This window comes from Balaenoptera ricei, chromosome 19, assembly GCF_028023285.1.
Source record: "Balaenoptera ricei isolate mBalRic1 chromosome 19, mBalRic1.hap2, whole genome shotgun sequence".
Taxonomy (NCBI): Eukaryota; Metazoa; Chordata; class Mammalia; order Artiodactyla; family Balaenopteridae; genus Balaenoptera; species Balaenoptera ricei.
The window spans coordinates 7,978,644-7,997,014 of NC_082657.1; the positions used below are offsets into that span (position 1 = coordinate 7,978,644).

General features: G+C 54.9%; 2 protein-coding genes across 2 annotated transcripts; both read right to left on the reverse strand.

Moving 5' to 3' along the window:
* Positions 1–1,838: 1,838 nt before the first annotated feature.
* On the reverse strand, positions 1,839–11,837 carry KCNJ14 (potassium inwardly rectifying channel subfamily J member 14). The gene is made up of 4 exons (XM_059904783.1): positions 11,299–11,837; positions 10,186–10,430; positions 5,637–6,396; positions 1,839–3,812 (listed from the first exon to the last, which is right to left on the reverse strand). The coding sequence occupies exons 3-4, from the start codon at positions 6,342–6,344 to the stop codon at positions 3,216–3,218; spliced, it is 1,305 nt and encodes a 434-aa protein (XP_059760766.1). The 5' UTR covers positions 6,345–6,396; positions 10,186–10,430; positions 11,299–11,837; the 3' UTR covers positions 1,839–3,215.
* A 99-nt stretch (positions 11,838–11,936) lies between these two features.
* Positions 11,937–17,924, reverse strand: GRWD1 (glutamate rich WD repeat containing 1). The gene is made up of 7 exons (XM_059904782.1): positions 17,698–17,924; positions 17,375–17,492; positions 17,059–17,221; positions 14,728–14,941; positions 14,455–14,597; positions 14,103–14,300; positions 11,937–12,958 (listed from the first exon to the last, which is right to left on the reverse strand). The coding sequence occupies exons 1-7, from the start codon at positions 17,882–17,884 to the stop codon at positions 12,641–12,643; spliced, it is 1,341 nt and encodes a 446-aa protein (XP_059760765.1). The 5' UTR covers positions 17,885–17,924; the 3' UTR covers positions 11,937–12,640.
* Between the last annotated feature and the right edge of the window lie 447 nt (positions 17,925–18,371).

The following is an 18,371-nucleotide window of genomic DNA, read 5'->3' on the forward strand; positions in this document are numbered from 1 at the left end:
TTGTTGGGCTTGTTGCCAGGGGGCGGGGCCACAACTCGGTTATTTCCGTGAGCCACACCTCCTAGCCGGCCCAGCTGGCTTTTGACTGCAGCGGTTGCCAGGCAACCGGGAGTAGCTTTGGCTCAGCTTTCTTTTGGCTTCCTTCCTCCGGGTACTGGCCCCTCCGATCTCCAGACCCATTCCTTACCCTCTCCCTTGACCTCCCCATACACCTCAGCCTCTTCCGAGTCAAGGAGTGGTGAAACAAAAGACTTATTTTTTTCTTCCAAATGCTGCGGTTTTTAGTCTCTGTCGTGGAGAATGGGACAATAGAGGAAGGCCAAATACAGTGAAAGCACAGGCTCCGCCTTCCTGCCTCAGGCTGCCTCTCAGTCTCCTCCCTCTCTCCCCAAAACTCCTCCCCTTATTTTAGCATTCTTCTGCTCTAAGACAATTCCCCTTTCCTCAGCATCCTCCCACCTCTGATTCCTTCCCCCTTCTCAGAGTCCTTTCTGTCCTCTGTGACTCGCCTCATTTCACTTCCCCCTCCTCTCATACTCTTGCTCTTCTTAAAATCCTCCCTCCTCTCCAAGTCCTCTCGCATCTGAGGACATTTCCCCTCCCGCACCTTTCATTCCCATTCCTTGCAGGCAAAGCGGGTGCAGGGGCCTGGCTCGGATGGAGATACTGGGCACCCCCGAAACGGGCAGGTCCCTTATCGGGTCTGAGGTGGTGTCTGGGCCTGGTCCTCACTCGCCTTCCCTCAGCTAGGCAGGTGGGGACAGATTCCAGGCCAGGACCTGGTTAAGCTGACAGATTAGCCACGGAGCCTCCTAATCCCCTCAGTGACCTTTATGAGTGGCTCAAGCTCTGCCCTCCCTAGCAGAAACCCAGGTTGCACCAGCCCTGACCCCACTCTCTCTCCTTCCAAACAGAACCCTTTTCCTGTCCCTTCACCCCCAACTTAACACCCTTCTTCATGCCTGGGTTTCCTTTGCCCCGGATACCTACCCCAGCCACCCTGAGCTGGGGTAGCAGCCAGCTAATTAATTCCATCCCGTTATTATGTGGGGATTCTGCAGGATAAAGGGAGGTGGGGAAACCAGAAGGGGGGACCTGGGTTGATGCAGCACTGGGGCAGGCTGATGGGCAATGAGAGTGCCTGCCCTCAATCCTGGGACACAGCGGTGGGAACGTGTCCTCTCTGGCACTGGCTCCTTCTGCGGCTGGCTTCTAGCCTGCTGGGCACTTAGGTAGATAGCAGCATGGGCAGGGGCCAGATCCAAGGACCTCTATGTACCCCAGAAGCACACTCCCAGACACACCATTCCATCACAGGGCTCCCAATGATCTAATCTGGGGGACAAGTCTCCCCCTAAACACATACATTCCCCTGACATTCAGAGGTACCTCCTCCTTCCCCTGCCCCCAAGCTGCACCAGAGAGGAGGTGATTCTGGCCCTGAGCCACAACCCTCACTCCCCCTTGCCTGCCCTGTCATTCAGACATCCAGGTTCAGACCTGGCCTCTGAGAGCATCTCCCATCCCTGTTGCCCCCAGAAGGCCAGGCATTCCAGAACCAGGGAGAGCTGGGGTATCTCCAGGACCCTCACCCCCATCCAACCCTCAGTGAAGTGAGGAATCATCCTTGTGGAAAGGCCCTTGGAGAACTTCAAGTTCCAATACCCCGTTTTTACAGATGGGGAAACTGAGATGAGGAGAAGGGCGTGATTTGCTCAAAGTCACACAGTCAGTTGAGGCAGAGTTGGGGTCTAGAGTAAAGCTTCCTGGATCCTTGTAAAGCACTCCATTCCACTAACTCAAGCTCAATTTCTAACCCCACTGTAGGAACACAGGAAAAAATAGATAGATATCTTTATTTATATTATATATATATATAATATACATATGTATAACATCTTTAAGAAATAGACACACATCTCTAGGTGAGAGATTCCAGAGCACTGTAGACTCACCAGCCTTGGGCCTCTCCCTTCCCTTGCCCAATAACTAGCCCTGTTACCCACAGGGTCTCACCCGAGGCCTCACCTTCTAGGTCAGCCCAGCAATGCTGCCCGTCAAGTCCCGAGTCCACCTCCTCAAACTGCCAAGTTCTAGGAGCTGATTAGAACTTCCGGGTTTTGATAACGGACAACTCTGGATCCCTGGAGCCTTGATTCCTTTTGGCATTACAGAACCATAAAGAAGTCATCTATCCTCATTGACAGTCTCCACTCCACTGGGCAAACTGCAACCAGCACACCTCAGACATCAGAATTGCCGATCCTTCCCTGACTCTGTGATCGATCTAGAGCCACAGAATCTTGATTCCTTTGGACATTCTAGAATGGCACTTAAAAAAGACACAAAGCCTGTGGATCATGTAGAGCGTTGATTCTCCCCCTTGGTTCGATGTTCTAGAGCCAGTGGTCTGGAGTTATCGCCCATCAAGAACTCCCAATCTGTCACTTTAGTCCTTCTAGACCCACAGACTCTCCATTTGTTTTGTGCATTCTAGAAACATAACTCTTTAGTTTCTGGAGTAGTCCAATTCTCTGGTCAAAGCTGTTCCAGAATCCCCAGTGCTTGCCTCTGTGGTCAATCTGGATTCACAGAATCTCAACACTGGGGTTTTCTGGAACCGCAAAGTCTTTTCCTGATTTGCAGTCAACATTCCTTGTCATTGGTCAATCAATATAGTCTTGAATTCTTGGGGCATTCCATAACTTTCCCTCCTTAGGTCGTCTAGAAAAAATGATTTGCTATGTGGTTGGCTGAGTCAAGAAGAAACAGTCCCTTGAATCTTAGGTCAGTTCAGACCAACAAATTCTTCATCTCTGCTGCTGCTTGAGAACAGATGACTTCTTCCCCTGGAGGTTGGCTATACCATCATTTCATGATCCTGCTTAACAAACCAAACCAGCCACCTAGAGGAATCTAGAAATACCAGTCCTTGCCTCTTGGGTGGTCCAGAATTCTGGATCCCTTATCTCTGGGGAGACTCAGGAATTGGGCTGACAAAGGGGTCTCAGGACGGAGCACAGAATTCAGAGGAATTAAGGTCCAGTATGTTCATTGGTAGGTCCGCTAGACGTGGCAGAACATCACCAGCTAATAATTTACCCAGCAAGCCTGTTGGTCTTAGGAAACACCTGCCCTCATCCCAGGAGAGGGCCCAATCTCTCCATCTTGCTACCTCTGGGAAAGGGGTACAAATAGGGGGGTACCAGCTTGTATCATGGGGGCAAGGTCAGCGCCAGGGTTGGTGTGAGTACTCGGGGGCTGGCAGCCCTGTCTTCTGCCTCTGCCGCATCCCCCTCCTCTTCCTCCTCTTCCTCCTCTTCCTCCTGGCAGCAACTGAGAGCAAGTTCATTCTCATAGCAAAATGCTGTCAGAGAGCCGGGGAAGCCAGACTTGGGGCTGTGGGAAGCACGCTCTGCCTGTTCGTCCAGCTCCTTGGCGCTGCAGACGGGTGTCCCTGGGACCTCATAAGTGCGATGGAAGTGGCGATAGTCAACCTCGTACTGGGAGCCACGCTGGAAGAGGACCGGCTCAAAACGATGTCCCCAGAGCAGCTCACCAGGGAGGTAGGAAGAGCGACACTGTGTGGTCATAGCTGTGGCCTCGACCATGCCCTCGAGAATGACCACCAGCTCAAAGTCAGCCCGGGCCAGCTCGGCGCGTCCTAGTTCATACAGAGGACTGGCGGAGTCGATCTCATGCACGATGGTGATGGGAGACACAAGGAAGATGCGATCGGTGCCACCATCAAAGCCCACGTCCACATCCTGGTGGTCCAGCGGTATGTACTCACCCTCTGGGGTCACGCGAGGCTGTAGCAAAAGGCGAGTGGCCAAAGACAGACATTAGGGAGCAGAGAGATAAATGGAGACAGAGACAGCGAGAGGAGGGGAGAGAGATGCAGAGAAAGAGGAGGGCAGAGACCAGTAGGTGTTGGGGTGTGGGGAGAACAGGGACCCAGAGAGAGGGGGATGGTAAGCCAGAAAGAGAGAAGGACAGAGACCCAGAGAGAGGGAGATGGAGGTCCAGGGAGGAGAGGACGGAGGCCCAGAGACTCAGAGGAAGACTGAGGAAAGAAATCCGAGAAAGACAGGGGAGAGAAAAAGAGAGGGACAGAGTGACATTCACATAGAGCCACAGAAATCAGCAATACAGAAATGGAGTTAAAGAGACAACAGAAGATAAGAATGACATCCAACCAGCAACTGGAGAAGGAGGAGAGGGATAGAAAAATGGCTTTCAATATATGGCCAGAGAAAGATAAACCAGGATGGCAATCTAGGTCCAACAGCCTATGTTTCACCACTGCCTCAGGCTGGCCTCTGGGCTATCTACCCACACCCCCAAACCAACTACCTCCATCCCCTTGTGTGTCTCTGTATCTGTGTGGGGTGGGGGCCTAACCCCAGGCCAGGTATTGGCAGTTTCACCCCATCTACCCATTGGTTCCATACCCACCTCCCAGGCCATGTCAGCACCCCAAAGACTTCTGCGAGAGACAGTGTCCCTCCTGGTCGTGAATACTGGTGTTTCAGTCAAGCAGGAGACAGAGGTGGGGGTGGGGTGGGGACCCATTCTCTTGCCACTGTCTCCCCAGAGCCCCCAGAGGCTGCTGGGAGTTGTAGTTCCCACCACGACCCTGTCCTCCCTCTCACCCCAGTCCAGCCCCAGACCAGAGTTCTTAAGTGTCTTTACTTGCAAGGCAAGGGCAGCTGCTGCCCCAGAAATTGCTTGGGCAGTTTGACCACAATTCTAGAAACACAATTCTAAGGCGCCTTCGTCAGGGCGCTGGAAGGAGCCGCTGCCCCAGGGGCCAATGGGAATTGTAGTTGGTTTTTGTTTGTTTTGGTTTTTTGTTTGTTTATTTGTTTATTTGGTGAGACGCTAAAATTCAAGAGTTTCCCAACCACTGCCCTGTACTTCTCTGAGCAGGAGGCTGGTGGGAGAGTCTGGGCCCCTGAGGTGGAGAATGAAGTCTCTCACAAATGCTGCCCAGAGGCCATGGAGAATTGTGTTCCCTGACTCTGCAGGTGTGAGTTGAGTTGCACCCCATCCTCGGGGCCTACATCTCCCACAAGCCCATAGGGGTCTGGCCTCAGTCACAGGTCTCTCTCTGTACCACAATATCTGCTGAGAATCGTAAACCTGAGCCGTGGTTTACACCACCCGCAAAACTACAACACCTCCTCAGATCACCCCAGGTGGGCAATTTCCCTGCCCCCAGAGGCTTCTGGGAAATGTAGTTCAGAGACTTTACCGGCCAGGCATGGACCTCGCAGGTCTGGATTTCCCACAATTCGATAGAGGGTCCATCCTCAAGCCACAGGGAGCTCTATAAGTCTCAAAATCTGTCTGAAGTCTAGGCCTCCAGGAAGACATGATCAGAGACCTTTCTCTTGGGTTTACATCTACAGCAGCTCGGGGAGCCATCCTCAGCGCACAAAGTGGGGCGGAAGGGGCCCTGCCCGGGGAGACTGCTGGGAATTGTAGTCCAGATCCCATCCAGGCTCCAGGCTCCACGCACACCTGTCCCTTAGACCTACAACTCCCACCATCCCCCAGGACACCTACTCCCCGAACTCGTGAAAGGGCCCGCCCACCAGGGGGCGTGGTCGTCCGCCGGGACAGTCTCGCACCTGCAGCAGCTGGGCCCGCACGTGGGCCTCGACGAGGTGGCTGCGGCGCAGGTTGCCGACGCGCCACATGAGGCAGAGGCGGCGGTCACGCAGCGCCACGACGGCGTTCTCGCTGAAGATCAGCGTCTCGTTGCGCTTCTTGGGCTTGGCCATCTTGGCCATGACGGCGCCCACGACAAAGGCGTCCAGCACGCAGCCGGCGATGCACTGCAGCACCACAGCGGCCACGGCGGCCGGACACTCCTCGGTGACGCTGCGCACGCCGTAGCCAATGGACGTCTGCGTCTCCAGCGCGAAGAGGAAGGCGGCCAGGAAGCTAGCCACCTGCGAGAAGCAGGGGGCGGTTGGCGGCGGGGCAGCCAGGTCACCGTGCAGGGAGGCGATGAGCCAGAAGGCCAGGCCAAAGAGCAGCCAGGAGGCGAGGAAGGAGCAGGAGAAGAGCAGGCACATCCAGCGCCAGCGCACGTCCACGCACGTGGTGAACAGGTCGCTCAGGTAGCGCGCGCCGTGGCCGCCCAGGTTCACGAAGCGCACGTTGCAGTGCCCGTCCTTCTTGACGAAGCGCCCGCGGCGCCTCCCCACTGGCGACTGCGCTGGCGCCCACCCGTTGCGGCACAGCTCTGGCCCGGCCTGCTCCTCATCTCCCGCCCGATTGTTTGCCGACTCCAGGGCGCCGCTCAGGCGGCGCAGGGCCCTGGCCAGGCCCATTGGGCGGGGACACCCCCTCCACTTGGCCTAGCGGGGGGCGGGCGCCCCAAACCTGCGGGGACAAGAAACGGGCAGCCACGTCAGGGCTGCCGGAAATGGGGGGGCTCATTGGCCAGCATGCTCCCTGGGCCTTAGTGGCCTCATCTGGCAAATGGGTGGAAAATCAGAACAGTACAGCATCAACAACACTGGTGGGGGAATTCCCTGGCGGTCCAGTGGTTAGGACCATGCGCCTTCACTGCCAAGGGCGCAGGTTCCATCCCTGGTCGAGGAACTAAGATCCCACAGGCCGCACGGCACGGCCAAAAAAACAGACAAAAACACTGATGGTAATACTATAGGAGATGGTTGTGTAGCAACAACAGGAACACAACTATAGCCATAGCATCAGTACTGTGTTACAGCAAGCACTACAGTAACTAGAGCGGACATTTATACAGCGCCAGACACTGTTGTGAGCACTTTACATAAATTTAGATTTTCGAACCTCAACAATGTAGACGTTATCACCCCCATTTTACAGATGAGGAAACAGAGGTACAGAACTAAGCTGGGATTTGAGTGCTAGCAGTCCAGCTCCGGAGTCCATGCTCATAAAATAAAGACTAAGCGGTCACAAAGAAAACAAACTTATGGCTACCAAAGGGGAAAGGGGCGGGTGGGGGGGTAGTGGATAAGATAGGAGTTTGGGATTAACAGATACACACTACTAAATATAAAAGAGATAAACAACAAGGACCTACTATATAGCACAGGGAACTATATTCAATATCTTGTAATAACCTACAATGGAAAAGAACCTGAAAAAGTATACATATATAACTGAATCACAGCTGTACACCTGAAACTAACACAATATTGTAAATCAACTATACTGCAATAAAAATTTTAAAAATTAAAAAAAAAAAAAAAAGACTAAGTGGTAACTGCTGCTGTGACTCCAGCTGGGAGAGATGAGCCTGGGCTCTGAGGTCACCTATAGTTCAAAAGCTCAGAAGGCACAAGCAACAGAAGGGAAAAAAAAAAAGATAACTTGAACTTCATCAAAATTAAAAACTCTTGTGCTTCCAAGGACACTAAGATGAAAGTGAAAAGACAACCCACTAATGGGAAAAAATAGTTGCAAATCGTATCTAAGAAATTTGCATCTAAAACATATAAAGAGCCCTTATAACTCAATAAGAAAAAGACAGCCCAATTTTAAAATGGGCAAAGGATCTGAATAGGCATTTCTCCAAAAAGATACACAGTTGACCCTTGAACAACATGGGTTTGAACTGCAAGGGTCCACTTATACGCAGATTTTTCTCAATAAGTACTACAGTAGTACTACATGGTCTGCAGTTTGTTGAATCCTTGGATTCAGAACCATGTATACAGAGGACCAACTCTAAAGTTATACTCATATTTTCTACTGTGCAAAGGGTTGGCACCCCTAACCTCCATGTTTTTCAAGGGTCAACTGTACAAATAGTCAATAAGTATAGGAAAAGATAACTGACAACATTATGTCATCAGGGAAATGCAAATCAAAACCACAGTGAGATACCACTTCATACCCACTTAGGATGGCTATAAAAATTAGAAAAAACAAAACCAGAAAAGCATTAACAAAGATGTGGAGAAATTGGCACCTTCCTATGCTACTGGTGGAATGTAAAATTACACAGCTGGTGTGGAAAACAGTCTGGCAGTTCCTTAAATGGTTAAACATAGAGTTACCAATTCCACGCCTAAGTATCTACCCAAGAGAATTAAAACTAAGTGTCCAGGGGACTTCCCTGGAGGTCCAGTGGTTGGGAATCTGTGCTTCCACTGCAGGGGGCTCAAGTTCGATCCCTGGTCGGGGAACTAGGATCCCGCATGTCGTGCAGTGCAGCCAAAAATTAAGAATAAAAAACAAAACAACAAAGTGTCCACACAAACTGTTCACAGATACTCATAGCAGTATTATTATTCACAATAGCCAAAAGATGGAAACACCCAAACATCCATCAACTGATGAATGAATAAATAAAATGTGGTCTATCCACACAGTGGAATACTACCCAGTAATTTTTTAAAAAATGACATGATACATGCTACAACATGGATGAAACTTGAAAACACATGCGAAGTGAAAGAAGCCAATCACTAAAGACCATATATTGTGTAATTCCATTTATATGAAATATCCAAAATGGACAAATCTGTAAACTGAGAAATAAGACTAGTGGTGCCCAGGACTGGGGAGATGGGGAGATGGGGGAGCGATAGCCAGAGGAATGGGGTTTCTTAGTGGGGTGATGAAAATGTTCTAAAATTGATTGTGGTGATGGTTGCACAACTCTGAATATACCAAAAAAACACTGAAGTGTACACTTTAATGTGTGAATTGTATGGGATGTGGGTTATATTTCAATGAAGCTGTTACAAAAAACAAAAACATACCATAAAACCCAGGCTTGGCCCTGACTCTCAGATCATGGGGAAACCTTTCTAAACCTCAGTTTCCTCAGCTGTAAAATGGGGAAATTAGATTTCATCAAGGTCAGGAAGGGTCTTTCAGTCATATAGACCCAGGGCCCAATCTTGGCTCAGTTGCTGACCCACTGTGTGCCTTGGGACCACTGGCTTCATTTTCTGGAGCCTCAGTTTGCTCATCTGTGGAATGGGGATTTAAAAAAACAACAACACACACCTTGAAAGGAAGAGGAATCCAGAAGAAAGAACTCGGGCTTTTGAATCAGGCAGTTGTACGTTGAATCCCAGCTCGGGCACTTACTAGCTATATGGCTGGTGGCAAGTCACATCCCTTTCTGAGCCTCAGTTCCCTCATCTGAGAAATGGAGGGAATCTTAGCAGCTGAACTATGGGGAGGGAGAGGAAGAGCGGAGGGGCCAGGCATGGACCTGCAGACCTCATTGCCCTCCAGCAGCTGCAGGGTTAACATCTGGCCCTGTGGTGGAGGGACTTCCGGGACCTGTCTGGGCTAGGGGTTAAATGTTTTTGCACATCAGTTCCATCAATACCTACCAAGCACCTAGGTACTATGAGCCCCCTGTGCCAGGCTCTGGGGATCCTCATGGGCTTCTTAGCAGGGCTGGGGGCACTCACTCCAAGGAGAGTGAGTTGTTAGTTGATGTCAAGTTCAACATCAACAGGTACCCACTCCCCTGCCCCGCCCCCCGCCCCCAGAACTCTGCACCTGCTGTCCGTGACCACCCAGACAGCTCCGCCACGTGGGATTTTCTTAAGCCCATTCTGCAGAGGCAAAGCTGAGGCTCACGTCAGAGTGGACCGCGCCTGGCTGTGTTCAGCGCCCACGATGTGCCCCAACTCTCTTTTTTTCAGCCTCAACTATTCTGGGCATTAGAGATTGTTCTTCCAAAAAGGGGAAACCGAGACTCGTCGCTGAAGGGGGCAGGTCTGAGGTCAGGATCCAGGCTCTGACCTCAACATTTGCAGCTCTCTCCTGCCTGGAAGTCCCCACTATGCACTAGTCTCCTCTCAGGGGCCACCTGATGACATGATGGGGGAGGGGCCGCGGGGGACCGGCGGGGCCTCCTCACACCCAGTCACCCATCTTTGACCACAACCCTTGGATGTGGGGACTTTACTTCTCACAGTAAAGCAAACTGAGGCGCTGAGGTCCATCCCTTGTCCCAGGTCCCTCAGCCAAGGAACAGCAAACCCTGAACTCCCATCCAGCCTTCTTGGTGCCAAAGCCTGAGTGACAGACTGGACCACAGACAACCTAATCGCACGCTCCTATTTCCTGAGCACCGATGTCCCGGGCCTTGCCAAGCTCACCAGATGTCTACAGCCCGCCCACTGCTCTCCACCAGACCCCGCCGCTCACCTTGGCTGCTCAGGATGCTGGGAGGTCAAGGTCATCACTCCGGTTCACAGGTTGGGGAGTGGGCTGAGACCTGGCCAGACCCACGGAGTGCCAGGGGTGGGCTGCTGGTTTGGGTCCTGAGCCTTTCCAGCCCAGGACTCTGCTTTACTAAATCCTCCTGTGCCACCCTCAGCCCCGTGAGGCAGATGTGATCTTGTCCATTTCATAAAGCAGACAGGAGGGGCCTTCACCTCCAGGGGTCCCGTCTGCATCCAACACAGTCCAGTTCAGAGGCAGCACATGGGACTCGGCCTCAGGGCACACACACCTCCCACCAGCAACGGCAGGACCCCAGCAGAGAGGATCCAGAGCCTGAAGCCCTCCCCCCCACCTCCCCCTGACCTGGGAGAGCAGCTTAATGTTTCCATATAAAGGCGACACGGGGCTTAAGGTGCATCAACTTCACGTCAAAGTCACTGTCTAATCTAGGGCTGAGAAGCCCCGCCCCAGGTGCCGCGCCCCCTCCGCCCAGAAGCGCTTTCACACGCTCCCTGAGACCCTGGGCTGTCCCCTCACAAGCCCCCCCCGCTCACTAGGGGGGTCTGGGCAGCAGGTTGGAGGGCAGAGATCGACAGGAGGGGATGTGGTGTGGAGACTGAAGAAAGACGAGGGTACAGAAGCTCAGAGACGGGCAGGGAGGGGGAGTGTGGAGTGGCAGGCCTGAGATGGAGGGAAGGACAGAGACCCCCCCCAGGGGTCACAAGAATCCAGAGGGGACAGAGGCCCGGAGAGAGAGGGGGACAGAAAAGAAGCAGACTAGCAGCAACCAAGCAAAGAGAAGTGGAGATCACATCTTAGTCAACGGAAAGACGGGAGCTGTGGTGACAGAGCCAGATGGGGGACAGAGATGGGACAAGACAACAGGCAGAAAACGGAGGTGGGCTCTGAGCTGGGGGGAGTGAAGCTGGGCGGGGGAGATCGCTCTGGGGCTGGAATGTGTCACTGAGCGGGGAATGGCGAGGAGGGGGTGCAGGTGCCGGGGCAGACCCCCGAGCAAGGAAGGTTGGGGGGAGGAGGGGGGAAGGCTCTCCGAGCCAGGACCCCCGCCCTGGGGCTCCGCGCGGAGACACGTACCTGGTGGGGCAGCCCACCCCCATGCCCTCTGCCGGGGGCTCCTCTGTTCGGGCTGATGCGAGGCCTCTGCGGGTGCTGAGGTGCTGCGGCCTGTCCTCGGCCCCAGGGGCCTTGTGCCGGGCGCCCGACCTCTGTGTCCACAGGAGGATCAGAGGCCTGGCCCGAGGGGGGGCAGGGGGTGGGGCCAGCTCCGAGCCGCAGAGGGGGGGCCAGGGAGGACGGCCAGGCAGGGCGGCTGGGCCTCGGCCCAAGCAGGCTGGAGAGGAGGCGGTGGCACAGGAAAGACACAGCGGGAGGGGGCACGGAGACAGAGCTTGGGGGCCGGGAGATGCGGACACAGATGAGGGAGCAAAGCGATGGTGAGAAAGCGATCATGCGGGCAGTGGTGGAAAGACAAGAGACACGGGGGGCTCCCCGGTTAAGCCTGAGGTGAAGCCTTAAAAGGTTGGGAGGCACACCTGAGATCCCCCCCAGAGACCTAGAGTGAGTTCCAGACGGAACAAGACATCGGGAAGGCAGGACCGGATAGCACCCAACTGGCTGGGGGTCGGACCCAGTGGCCTAGGGACAGCCGGGTGCCAGGTCCTCCCTCCTCCTCATGAGGCAGGCCAGAAGGACGAGTCTCACACACTCCAGGCCTCATTCTGGTCCTTTATTGCCCCTCAGGAGCCCCCGACTCTCCCCCCCTGCACGGTGCCTGCCTTTGGGAGGAGGGGAGAAGGCCCCACGCGGCCTCTCCCTGGGAAGTCGTGGCCAAACACAGTTGGCAGGAAGACAAGGGCCAAATTCTGCTGCAGGAACCCACTCCTCGAATTTGGTCCAGCCACTGTAAAGCACTTGGGTTCCCTGGGGGAGGCCAGGGGCAGAGAGGTCAAAGGGTCACGCCAAGTGCTGCAGCTGACAAAGTGTCCACAGCAACACAGGCCACGCCAGGCCCATCTGGGAAAAAGCCAATGGAGTCTTCTGACAGGTGGGGGTGGGAGGGGGGTCACTGGGCTAAACCAAGGTTTTGGGCAACAGGGGTCACCAGAGTCAAACCCACTGGTCTTACAGGGCCATGGGTCAAACCCAGTCCTTTGGTTGGAGGAGTCGTGGGAGCAAACCAAGCCCTAGTTTTAGAGCCACGGATCAAACCATATCCTTTGGCAAGGGGGGCATCGGACCAAACCGAGTCCTTTCAAAGAACAATAAGTCAAACAGAATCCGTCACGGCAGCCAATGGGCCAAACTAAGTCCTTCTGGAGAAGCGCTGGCCAACAGATCTGAACGAGTCCCTTCCAGGGGAATGAACTTCAACTTCAGTCCCCAAGTGGAGGGCCAGATAGATGCGGCCCAGCCGGCCTCAGACGCTGATGGTGCGGAAGACGGTGAAGCCTGACTGGGCGGTGCTGACCAGGAGCCCGGGGCACTGCGGGTGCCAGTGCAGCTCCTTCAGGGCTGTCTCGCCCTGGTGCACGAACAACAGCTGCTGGGGGAGGTCTGCCAGCGCAGGGTCAGTCTCCGCGTCGCCGGCCTCGGGGTCCCGCTCCACCGCCAGGTCCCACTGTGTGATCTGGTTGTCTGCACCCGAGGCCGCGAAGACCCCACTGTCCTGGGGGTGCCACTCGACGGAGGTCACGGGGGCCACGTGCTGCTTGAAGGTGGCCACCGGGGAGCCAGACTACGGGAAGATGGGAGTCAGGGCCTCTGAGGCCCTCAGCCTGACGCCTGGGGTGACCCAGGCAGAGACCCCCCACCCCTCTCCAGCCTTAGGGTTCAACCAGGGCTCCACCCCTTGTGCCCCCCCACAAACCCAGGTTCTCTGAAAGGGACAGAGCGCAAAGTACAGCTGGTAATAAAGGTGTGATGTCCCAGGGGCTGCTGGGAGTTGTGGTTTCACCTGCAAAGAAGCCCCTCCCAGCTCCAGGCCACAAAACCACAACACTTGCTCCTCCCTGGGCCTGCCTCAGTTTCCTTCCCTATAAAAGGAAGGCGTGGTTCCGCAAGTGCTCTGCCCGCTGATTCTAGAAGGCCTTAAAGGGGGCAGTGGCATGACTCCCAGGCTCCAGAGAGGCCGAGGCAAAGAACGACACTTTTACTAAAGCAAAGGTGCTGGTGGGGGTTGGGGTCTCTCTCATTTGGAGAAGTGGTTCCAACGTTCCAGTGGCCAATCCACTTTGGCCCTGTGACCTGGCCATGCACCTAACTGGGGGGCTGGAATCCATTTCTAGAAGCTTCCCCAGGGCTGATTCTGTAGAACTCATTACATTGGGGGGAATAAAAAGATGATCCCGGGAAGGCCCAGAGGTGTATGAAGTCACGGCTTTGTCCAGAGGGAGGCCAAGAGCTGCAACTTCTCCTGCCTGGAGACCCTCTCAGCTCTGCAGAGTCAACGCTTAGCTAGGTGGTCACATCCTATCTGCTCCTGTCCCTTCTGGCCCTCAGTTCCCCCTCCCAAAATGAGTGAGCTGGGCTCTGTTCTCAGCTGATTCTACAAAATCCACGGAAAGAAAAACGACCGTCTTCTGAAGCCCTTGAGCCCCTGGGCAGCACGGCCGGCGCATGGCTCCCCGCGGGCAGATGAGAGCCGTAGTCTCCGCCACCCAGCCCCTTCCCTCGTGTCAGATCTCCAGATGGCAGAGGGAGCGACCCCACAGCAGCCCCAAGCCTTCCTCTCGCGGAGCCTGTTTCCTCATCTGGACCCCAATTCACAGGGCCTTCCCAGTGCTGGTGTATAAACCATCTCGGGAGGGGAAACCCACAAATCCTAGTGGCCTCCGGTAGCAGGAGCTTCTCCCGCCCCAGGCGTCCAGCTGGGACAGTACCTTGAACTGCCGCAGGTCCCAGACCTTGAGGGCTCCGTCATCCCCGCCGCTGAGCAGGAAGGGCTCCCGGCGGCTCCAGCTGATGACGTTGACATCCCCATCGTGGGCGGTGGCGGTGGTGAGCATGCAGGCCTTGCTGGGGGCTGCCCGGATGTCCCAGATGCGGATGGAGGCATCAGCTGAGCAAGAGGCAAATACCTGGACAAGGCAGAGTCTGAGGCACCCTGGTGTACCCCCGCCCCACTCTGGAGACCGGGGTCCAGTGGTGGGCTACCCTCTCTTTTAGTGACCCCCTCATTAGGACCTGCCCCCCTCCCCACCCCAGGAGTCCAGACCCCCAGTCCTCCCTCACCGTGTCCTCGGTTGGAGACCACTGCAGGTCCTCCACGGAGCGTGTGTGGCCCACGAATGGCCGCTGGTCCACGTGCCAGGAACCGCCGTCCGTAGGCGTCCAGAGGTGGATGTTCTTCTGACAGTCACCGGTCAGCAGGCGCCCTGCGAAGGGGAGTCAGGACACAACCCTGTCCCACCCGGCCGCGGCTCACTCCCACCTTAGCACCCACCCCTGCTGTAGACCCTGCTCCTGCCCAGCCCTCAGGGCTAACTGCACACCCCAGGGACTCACCGGGCACACGAGGGGACCAGTCGAGTGCAAAGCCCTCGCCCATGTGGCCAGAGAAGGCGAAGATGGGCTTCACGCGGGCCTGCTCATCCCGGAGGAAGGTCGCTAGGGCCTGGGGGTCATCCACCACCTGCAGAAGCCGCCGCAGCGCAAACACCTCCACCTGGCCCTTCTCTGACCACACCCCAGCCACTGGCTCCTCACCCAGCCAGGACACCTGCAGGGGAGGGAGAAGGGGAGCGGAGGTGAGAGGGACAGGAGGCTCCAGGTGGCGACCACAGCCCCCAGCATCCCCCAGAACCAGAACTGCAGCTCCTCAGACCCGCCCCCGACCCATGGCTGGGACTACAACTCCCAGAAACCTTTGCGGGAATGGAATCACGGCCTGCAAGAGCAGCTTGGTACCCCGGACAACTCCCCATCCTGTGGTAGAGATGATGGTAGGGGGAGGACAAAACTCCTTCCGGACTCCCAGGAATCGACGCTTTTATTCCACCAGCCCCCAGAAGTGTGTTCAGGCTCCTGTTCCCTGTAACTGTCTAAATGTAGGCTGCTCACAGGCCTGTCTCCGGATCTCTCTGCCTGTGTACCTTTGCTCACTAGGAGATCCTGTTCAGCCTCAAGGTTTCCAGTAGCCCCTAGCCCTGACCTCTCTCCTCAACTCCAGGCTCACATCGAACTGACTGTTTAGACATCACAAGGCCAAAGCCAAGTTCCTAATTGCCCACTGCCACCTACTCTTCCCTGGAGGTCCCGCCTTGGGCCCCAAACCGCAGGACTCATTCCCCACTTGTCTCTCCTTCCTCACACCCACCACCTATGCTGGCTCCACCCAAAATGCCACACTTCCAATCCTCTCTCAGTACCTCTGCTGCCGTCACTCGTGTTACTACCGAAGTCACCCTTCTCTGCATTCCTGTACTGGCCTCCTCACAGGACTGTCCTTCTGCCCTTGCCTCCCTGCAGTCTATTCTCAATACAGCAGTAAGAGGGATCCCTTTAAAACACAAGTCAGATCCCAGCCATCTTTCGTTCTAAACCCACCAACAGCTCCCAATTTCTCCCCAAGTAAAAGCCAAGTCCTTACACTGGCCTACAAGGCCCTAAACAATGTCTCCTCCGTGCCCATCTGCCACACTGTGTCACTCTCCCCCTCATCCATTCAGCACTGTTCTCCCCAGCTTCCCTCAGAACTCCTCAGTTTGCCCCAGGGCCTTTGCACTTGTTATTTCCTTGCCCGCAAACCTCTTCCCACAGATACCCTTGCCTCACTCCCTCATTTCCTGCGGGTCTCTGTTCAAATGGCACCTTATCAGTGAATGCTTCCTTGACCACAATATTTAAAGAGGCAACCCCACTCCAAAAGACCCTAACTCCCTCACCTTGTTTCATTTTTCTCCACAACACTTAGCATCTTTGGACATATACACATATGCTTAGTTTCCTCTTGTTCCCTTTCCCACTGGTATGTAAGTTTCAAGGAGCCAGAGACCTTTCACACCCCGTTAACTCCCCACAGTCTAAAACAGTACCCGAGACATGGTAATACTTTAATGGAAATACTTCTCAAGAACTATGAGGCAAGCACTGCTCCAAGTACTATACACACAGCAACTCATTTAATTCTCACATTAACCTGATTAGAAGGGGTTGTAACTCTGAAGCACAAAAGTAACCCCCCAGCCCACAAGAGTCCCTGAGCAGTAAGAGAAAACACATATCTCAAGTTACAGCCAAGCGCTGTTTCTAGACACCTGAAAAACTTCCAGTTATTGAAATAACGCTTTATGTCATTTCAGTTTATCCTCACACCGGCCCCATCAGGTAAGCTTTGTGACTCTCACCGTTTTACAGGAGAGGAAAGAACATTAAAAAATATCCCTCTATTAAGAATCCGCCTTCCAATGCAGGGGACGCAGGTTCGATCCCTGGTCGGGGAACTAAGATCCCCGTGCCGTGGGGCAACTAAGCCCCCGCGCTTGCTCTATAGAGCCCACGCACCTCAACTAGAGAGCCCGCCTGCCGCAACTACTGAGCCCGTGTGCTCTACAGCCCGCGCCACAACTAGAGAGGCCCTCGCACCACAATGAAGGATCCCGTGTGCCACAACTAAGACCCAACACAGCCAAATAAATAAGTAAATAAATAAATAATCAATTTGGTACAAATGATGCTTGCTGAAAAAAAAACCCAACCCTATAGCATCTAGCACATACTGACAATTACCATAATATATAAAACTACGTGCCAGGTGCTTTTCTAGAAGCTGAAGGGCATGGGTGCGGGGGGGTGTGCTCCAGAGAACGTAGGGCAGGCTGCTGGTGCTGTATTTACCCGAACTCTGTTGATGCCGCCATAATGGGGCACCATCGCCAGCTCCAGCTGAGGCTTCCGCTCTTCTTCATCCTCTTCATCCTCCTCCTCCTCCTCCTCGTCACTGCTCTCAGATGGCGGGGGCTTTGTCCCATGCAGATTGTGCATCCGAAGTATCATCAATCTGGGGGAGGTGTGGCATGAATGAGGCACCGGGTGCCAGGATCCTTAGTAAGGAGGGTGGGAGGAGGCTGGAAACCCCGACTTCTAGGTCCCGAGGAAGAGGGAGCTGGTGGCTCAGGTCCCTGGTCCTGGGAAAACGTCAGTTCTTACTCACCTGTTGCTTTGGGCGCTCTCGGCCTGGGTCCCAGCACACAGATAAAGTGTAAGAGGAAGCTCGGTCCGGTTGTCTCCCAGCTGATCCCGGACTATGTCGAAGCTGAGACAGGGGGCGCCTGGGGATGGACGGAGGAGTTGGAAAATTAGGATGGGGCAGAGGGATCTCAGTCCTCTTGAGCGTGATGTCAACCCTCTTACACCCCAATCTTCTCCTTCAGAGTGCCTCTTAAGTTAAAAGCTCAGGACCAACTCCCCCCTCAGGACCCAGGATTCCAGTCCCCTCCTTCCTCAGGACGCAGGAGTCCGGGTGCCCAGGCCTACCAGTCTGTGCTCGGTGGTACAGCACGTAGGCCTCCTCGTCCATGACCAGCTCCTCTCCTTCGCGCAGCGGGGGTCCCCGGCCGGGTAGGTAGACCTGGGCCGGGCCCTTGGACCCTGCGTCGTGGGACTCGGCGTCCATAGGCTCCCCGGTTTCACACGTGCGCCGCCGACCCTTGCGCGCAGCCATCTTTGGAGCCTCCCGCCGCCGGCGCGAGGTAAGAGCGTCACTTCCGGGTCTCGCTTCCCTTCTTGTGAGGATCCTCCCTACTGCGCGGTTACCTTGGAAACCTCCTCGTTCACCAATTAGAGAGGGCAATGGGGAGAGGGGTGAAGGAGAGCTAAGGTAACTGCGTCCTGGCCTGGCTAGCGAGGCCTGCAGATCCGGGGAAACCATACCCTCCCCATGACTTTGGGGCGCTCTGCCGCAGAGCAGCGGCAAGTCCTCCTGGGAGTTGTAGTTCTGCAGGAGGCCTGTTTTCCCCATCAACTAGAGGAGCTCCAAGCCCCGACTCTCCCTTCCACCTTTGACTCCCAGTCCCTTCTTTGCACTTAATTAATTATTCGTGTATGCAAATAAGAGCCCTTCCTGGCAAGGAGACTAGGTTTCTGCTCCCTGAGGACCCATAAAGCCGGTTTCTTCTCCCCTCCTTGTTATGAAGGCTTTAATTTACTTC

What these genes read in the sequence shown, in the direction of transcription:
- KCNJ14 (XM_059904783.1), bottom strand. Translation starts at nt 6,344, where the DNA reads ATGGGCCTGGCCAGGGCCCTGCGCCGCCTGAGCGGCGCCCTGGAGTCG. An exon ending in TGCGGGCCCAGCTGCTGCAG is followed by an intron (nt 3,813 to 5,636) that starts GTGCGAGACTGT and finishes CTTTTGCTACAG; the next exon opens with CCTCGCGTGACCCCAGAGGG.
- GRWD1 (XM_059904782.1), bottom strand. Translation starts at nt 17,884, where the DNA reads ATGGCTGCGCGCAAGGGTCGGCGGCGCACGTGTGAAACCGGGGAGCCT. An exon ending in GAGAGCGCCCAAAGCAACAG is followed by an intron (nt 17,222 to 17,374) that starts GTGAGTAAGAAC and finishes CACCTCCCCCAG; the next exon opens with ATTGATGATACTTCGGATGC. An exon ending in GGTCTCCAACCGAGGACACG is followed by an intron (nt 14,301 to 14,454) that starts GTGAGGGAGGAC and finishes TGCCTTGTCCAG; the next exon opens with GTATTTGCCTCTTGCTCAGC.